The sequence below is a fragment of the Xenopus tropicalis genome, chromosome 3 (assembly GCF_000004195.4).
Source record: "Xenopus tropicalis strain Nigerian chromosome 3, UCB_Xtro_10.0, whole genome shotgun sequence".
Taxonomy (NCBI): Eukaryota; Metazoa; Chordata; class Amphibia; order Anura; family Pipidae; genus Xenopus; species Xenopus tropicalis.
This window is the reverse complement of record NC_030679.2, coordinates 125,107,211-125,114,451: the sequence shown is the minus strand read 5'-3', so window position 1 is coordinate 125,114,451 and position 7,241 is coordinate 125,107,211. Positions and strand designations below refer to the sequence as shown.

At 42.5% G+C, this 7,241-nt stretch overlaps 1 protein-coding gene across 1 annotated transcript; it reads right to left on the bottom strand.

The window, feature by feature from the left end:
• Window positions 1-3,608: 3,608 nt before the first annotated feature.
• On the bottom strand, window positions 3,609-7,241 carry nup133 (nucleoporin 133kDa). Its single transcript, XM_002932536.5, has one exon. It carries the CDS (start codon window positions 7,101-7,103, stop codon window positions 3,675-3,677), a length of 3,429 nt encoding a protein of 1,142 aa, XP_002932582.1. The 5' UTR covers window positions 7,104-7,241; the 3' UTR covers window positions 3,609-3,674.

Sequence of the window (7,241 nt, the reverse complement as noted above, 5' to 3'; positions counted from 1 at the left end):
GAACGTCAGTGACTCCTGCTTGGAGTAATGAGGGCGTAACATCACCAGAGCCGGCCATATTTAGTTTGGGCATGGAAAGTTGTAAACTATAATCAAGTTTATAGAATTGAATAAATAATAATAGTTTCACCGCTAGATGAATAAGATGGGAAGGAAGGACGAAACTGAAACAAAATAAACAAGGAAAGGCATTTTTAAGTATACATTTCTTTTGCATAATCCACGTTGCGGCGTAACAATGAGAGACATTTTCATTCGTCTTGTCGTGTACCCAAAGCAAATGCGCTCAGCATAGTCCTTTCGGGATATAATCTAGACGTCCCTAATTTTTACATAATCTAAGTATCCTGACATTAGAAGTTATTAAAGCTCATAAAGAACACTCCCCCCCCCCCCCCCCCCCCAGCCCAATAAATAGTGACTGTCATTTTTATAGCAGCCTCTCTGGCATTTGCCAGTTCAGACAACCTAAACCGAATTCTAAAACAGATAACTATTATATAGCACATTGCAAAAATGCACCTTATATTAAGTGCTGGAAACGTGATACCCACTGGGATATATATCTTTGTAGGTGGGTTAGTTATCTTAATGTAGCATTGAATAAATTCATGACTAGCTATTGATGTTCAATTTTTTCAAAATTCTGAAATCAAAGCAAAAGAAAAAGTGTAGCAGCAGAGACTCCTTTTAGTAGGACCCCAGTATAAATGTAAAAGTATTTATTACCCTGAAAATGTTGAACAAAAACATTACCAATTTGGGAGACGCAATTGCTTATTCACAGCTGGCTGGGACACAATATAAAACAGCGCTTGCTCCTATTGCACTAGTGATAACTGCTCTCTCCTATTCATATTCCAGTCATTTAAACCCCTGCCATTTACACCCAAGCAACCAGATAGGTGCTGAAATTTCAAACTGGAGCTAAGTAATTCAACCCAAATAAAAAATAATTGCAAATTGTCTCAGAATATCACTTTCTACATCATACTAAAAGTTATTTTTGTGGTGAACAACCAGTTTAAATGAGAAAACACTATCTCCTGGTTTAGCTGAACTGCCAATAATACAGAAAAAATATAAATCTGGATGCAGGGAGAACAGGGTCGGACTGGGCTGCCGGGACACCGGGAAATATCCCAGTGGCCCCCGGCGGCCCAGTCCTACCCTTGCCGGCGCTCCCACTGCCCGACTGTTCCTCCTGACACGTTAAATTTATGCACGCTCGGGGAGGACGTTGGGTGGGGTGGGGGGCCCCTGGGGGGGAAATTAGGGGACACGGCCGGCGGGGGCACCTGCAGGGCCCCTGGGGCAGGAGAATAGTATGTTATTCTGGGGGCTGTATAGAATAATTTTAGAGATTGGAAAAAAAAAATGTTTACTTATTCTTTATATGACAAGGAAAGGCCCAAAATTGGTTCTTCACCTAATGAATAACTCCCTTCCCAAAGGCTGTATCCATTCCTGAAAAAAGTTTCTCTAACCAGTATACCAGACCCTGAAAAACGTATCTGACAATGTGCCCACCATCTTGGATTCACTGTGTCATGGCATTACTTCCCTCAACGTGCATGCAGAGTCAATACTTTCCCACGATTAACCTAGATCTGTGCAGGTAATTCACATTAGTGAAGGCAAGAGGTATTTTCATATAATTTGTCACTCATCTGCAGTAGTGCAGATTTTCCACGGCCAACTAATCTCATCTGCCGTTGTCCTTAGGTATTAAATATTGGGTCTCACTAAACAAAATAATTAGCACACCAAATACCTTTTTTTGCAAACAGAATGGAGCAGCTAGAGCTGTGTTTAGCTGCCACACCAATATATAATACATTTTCCCAGACTTGAAACATTTTTTCCTGGTCCCCTGGAAAACCTAAAATGGGGTTTCTACTTTAACTACGTAATGAGGAACCATGATTAATTGCACCTTTAGCCTTTTTACCTCATCTTACCATGGTGCTGAGTTTAACATCCAAAACCTTTCATACTAGAGACTTTCTAGGCTCACCACTGAGTAAAAGCAAATAAATAACAAGTGGCTTCAGTCTGTCTGCTAACCTGGGTCTGTTATACAATTTTCTGAAAGAAAACTGGTGGTATTTTGTTGACCTCTGCCATACAGTGTAAAACAGCATACAAAACACCCCTTTCCACCTGTTACTACGCCCAATGTAATTTAATGTCTCTTGCCCTAACTGATGCACATAAAGCGGAAATAGGTAGACCTCTGCAAGAAAATAATGCTTTTTGCATCTTAGTAGACTTTTCACAAACCACAAAACATTGAATTTATATGGGTAGGAAGAGTTAAACAGCTATGGGGACTGTATTGCAAAGATAGATGAACAAGTGCAGGAAACAAATATTTGCTTTAGTTTCCTAACTGGGATGATCAAAACAAATTGCTGTTTTATTGCCTTGGTGCAATTTATACTAATACTTTTTTACATATGGTAAATTGTAGTATCTAAGGCTTATGACATATGGAAAGATGTCACACACAGGGTAATCCTAAATAGAAATTACCATTTTAAGTACTAAGGGCTGACCCAGGGGACCATACGATTTACAGTGCTAAGGGCACACATACACGATAAGTCAGATGAGCCAATTAAAAGATTAGCCGCCATATGTAATAAAAGGCACTAAGTTTGCCCGGGAGCAGTAACCCATAGAAGCCAATCAGCAGGTAGCATGTACTGGTCACCTGTTTAAAAACAAACATCTTATTGGTTATTATGGGTTACTGCTCCTGGGCAAACTTAGACTTTCCCCCATATGTAGTAAAAGGCACTTTACTCCCACACTACTACTTTTTACAGTTAGAGCTGCATTATTTCCCGTCAGGTGAACTCTGATGGAGCACACAGACCATCACAAAATGGCAATATTTACTGATATATATTCCAGTTTGGTAAGATTCTTTAATAGGCCACTTAATCTGTTAAGTATTGATGTATTGACCTAGCACGTTGTGTCAATTTGCCAATTGCAAGGTGCAGGATGCTATGGCTCAAGGGTGTTCTGTGCTGTACAGCCAACTTCACCATTTGTTTGTTACATATCTTAAAGACTATGGCACCAGTAGTATATGCCATATAATTAGTATACCTAATTGCGCTTTTAATGGCAATATCAGACAGGGTGCTTCATCACATGCTGAAAAATCTCCTGGCCCATGGGCTATGAAGCCACGATAATACCTGCCCTTTTACTTCTATATGAATCACCTAAAGTACAATCACATAAAGTAAAACACATAACATGCACCAATTCCGGGTAATTGCTCAAAATTCATATACATTAAGGCGATTACCAGGCATTGGCGCATATAATGTGTTTTATGTGTGGAGATTTAAATGTAAGTTAAGGGGCAGGTATTGTTGGCCTCTTCATTGCCCGCAGGAGAGGAGATTTTTTGGCAGGTGATGAAGTGCCCAGTGTGACATTGCCCTAATGCCCTCTAAGCACTCAGTACCTAGCAGGTTATATTTTAAAGCAACACCTACCTGTAGCACTGACTACTATACAAGGACCTTCTTAATAAAGATCATGATATTGCAGAGGATCTGTAGTGTATAAATAGCTTTACAACAACCTTTACGAACAACTGATTTTATTAAACAATAGAAAAGAAGTGCTTTAAGGCATTGTATTGAAAGAATTTAAGACTGCGTTTTCATATAATATTCATAATTTGCTTTCAGAGAAAATTCAAAATAAGAGTTGGTCTTCAAGCTGCTTAGTTCATCAGACTGAAGCAAGGTCTCTGCTTCAGGCAAGTAGCTTTTCAGCTCAATGCCTTTGTTGAGTAAATTCTGTAGGACTTTAACAAAGATGGACTCCTTTGTTGCTTCGATTGGGTCATCTTTACCATCAGTTGCACACCACTCATCTCTCTTCACTGCCTTGCAAAGTATTTCCAGTTTCAGCTCTTCTATATCCACCTCACTGTCATCACCAATGTATTCTAGCAAGTCCAGTGCTTTCTTGAAGTCATTTTCATTGGCTCTTTTGTTTTCCTCACATATGTATAACTGAATTAATTCTATTGGTGATAATACAGGCATTGTATTTAAGTCAAGCTGTTTTTCCTCAAGAAGCTGCTTGGGTAGGGTCTCCTGATGGAGTAAAAAATGTTCTTGCTCAGCTATTTCTTCTACCTTTTCTTGCAGTATATCCTCTTGAAAATCAGATGCTAAAGCAGCCAATTTACTTAAACCAAGGAGTGTTTTTTTCTTACAGAAGTACCGTGTCTCCATGTTTGCCAGTGTGTGCAGAGTTCGGTGGGCTTTTTCAAATTCCTGGCTGTTCACTTCATGCAACCAACTAAGGTGTTCATGAGCTTGTAGGAATACAGCCAGCTGCCCATGTTGAGAAGCCGGCTGGGACAGTAATTTGCCTCGCTTACCCTTCTCCAGGTACCAACGGAACAGAAAATCTGAAAAATTCTGATCTGAAAATAGAGTCATGTACCTTTGCAGCCTGCTCTGATTATCAGTCATTTCACATATCTGCACCAAGATATCAAAGTCACAGTACTTCTCAGCAAGATTTGAAGCCCAGGCATACTGTCCTAGGCTTAACAAAGGAGCTAAAAGTTCTGACCGCTTCTGAGCATACTCCATTTCCAGGACACTGTATCTTTCTTGATTAGTCCGTTTATCAACTGATTTTAGTTGGATGACATAATCATCAAGCAAGTAGTTTAGCAAGGCTGCAAGCTGCTCAATTAGTATAGTACGAAGGCTGCTATCCGCTTGTGGGTAGATCTTCAATATTACACCATGCTGACGTGTAACAACAGACCTAATACCTGCAATTCCACTAGAAGCAGTCCAGGGAACATACTCGGGCTCTTGCATTCCACTTTCATTTTTATAGAGAGAATTTTTACTTTGTCTGTACTGACAGGCAGCATGTAGCATGTCTTTCAGAATAGTATTGATATTGACAACTATATTTGCCCATTCAACTGAGTCCATGGAAGTACTTTCCAAGTCAGCTTCCTCTTTGTCTACCAGGCATTCAAAGATAATATCCATTTGGGATACCTCTCTAAAGTAGACATCGGCGGCAGTGAGATTCTGGGGTATGGAGCACATCCTTTTATCAAGTGCAAGTTGTATGGCAGAGTTAACCAAGGCAGGGAGCTTAGCATGGTGGTTCTTTAAAACAATTGCAGCAGACAGTTTCTCTGCATGCTCACACAGCAACAGTCGAGTTGCTACGAACATTCCTTTTGCTTGACAAGTGCTCAAACGACTGAAAAGTCCAACTTGATGAAGGAAATCCACAAAAAAGGAGTGAGCTTTCATCTTATCTTCCAGCTGATGCAAGAGAATTAGAGAAGTGTTGCTAAATCCAGCTGCCTCTTCAGGGACAGATTCAGCCCAACGAGGATCAGAGGCAGGATAATCATCAATCAAATCGACGCTTATTTGGTTTACTGCTTGATCCAGTTCATCATCTGGTCCCATGTCTGAATCTGAGAACAGGCTATCCACCATGCTCTGTGCCCCCAGTATGTCTTTCCTGCAACATCTCAAAAAAGCGGCCTTCAGAAGTTTGGTCTTATCATCATGAGCAATCTGGTCAGGTCTTGAAGTTGAGTCCTTTACTGCAGCCTGAGAGCTGGATTTAGACACGGACAACAGTGACTCTTCCATGTGCTCTGGGAGCACAGAAGCAGTCTCTCTAGCAACAACGGTCAGCATACCACTCTTTCTAATGAAAAAAACTGGCCAACCTTCACAGGATCCAGCTCCTATAATATTATCTCCTTGTGCTTCAAATGGAATCTTTTCTTGAGGCAAAGTGCTCCTTCCAGTTCCTGTTGAACATGCAAAGACCATATCTTGGGTATACAAGTAACAGGCCTGGCTGCTAAAATTTGGTATCACAAGCTGGCACAGCTGCATATCTCTAGACTGAAACACAGGGTTGAACTGAGTGACTTCCACTGTAATTTCATCAGAAATATTATAACCTTCGTCTTTCACGGTTACAAGTGTGTAATATATCTGGCAGGGGTTATCACCAGGATGCCAGGCAGCAGCCAGGATGACTAAACCATCACAGTTCTGGTTAAGACTTAAATAATCAATGTTAATTCCATTTTTTATATCATCATAGTTGCTCTCAGACCCCCAAATGGCATCAGATATGTTTTCTCTTAGGACTCTGGTCATGTCCCAGGTAAGCACGTGACTTTCCGAAGCATCATCCAAGTCCCATTTGTTTATACTTGAGTCTGTGAGAGTATAGAAGCAATCTCCCTTATCCCAGAGAACACTGCAGAGCGTGGATTCAACAGCAGGAGACAAGATGCCAAAGAGCGTGGACACCCTGCGGCCAATACCGGACAGCATGCCCTGACCTTGCGGCAGAATACGTTGATTAATCTTTCCGGACGCGTCGGGTGTCAGTCGTACAAGGTGATTTTTTTCTGAAGACAGGATGAAACTGTTGCCTTTTACAGCTGTAACAAATGCACAAAGAGAGGAGCCAAAGTCAGCGTAAGACTCTATATAGTTGCTCTCATGGAGAATGTTAGGCCAGTAGCGGGCTGACCCTTCAGGAGTGGCCGCCATTAATGCCACTGCCTGTCCAGCAGCAGAGTCACCCGTGTGGGCACAAATATCCGCTAAATCAGCAGACCATTCGCTGTCACTCAGTGGAAGAGGCAGTTCTTTGCACACCATTAACTTAGCAGAGGTGGAGTGACTTATCTTCCAAATGATCAGGCGATCCTTGCACGCCAGCCATGCCCATCCGCCTTCATGGATGCGAGCAGCCAAGGGCTCGTCTACACCGGAGTTAGACAGGGCCTCCATTACTTTAACTGGCAAGGAGGAACCAAACAGCTGTACATTGTAATTCACCGTCTCAGAGGCGGCCGGGTGGAGATAAACGCGGGACGGGGTGGATCTGGCGCCACTGCTGGAAACTCTACGACCCACAGGCGAGTACAGCGCCGACGGGGAAGAACTGGCGCTCACTCCCGGACCCAAGCCTTTCCTGCCGCCAGTCAGTCGGGCATTAAACGGCCGCCGCGCTGAGCCCACACCCTGAGCACGGGGTGACGGAAACATGCTGGATCCGGTAGCCGCTGTGTCGGGATAGTTTGAAAAGCGCTCGCTACCCGCGTTGTCTCAGGAAGTGCAGGAAATGGCGCGCTGCTAGTGACGTCATAAGCAACGGCCCGGCCTGTTAGGCTGCAACTGGCCAAC

What these genes read in the sequence shown, in the direction of transcription:
- nup133 (XM_002932536.5), bottom strand. Translation starts at nt 7,103, where the DNA reads ATGTTTCCGTCACCCCGTGCTCAGGGTGTGGGCTCAGCGCGGCGGCCG.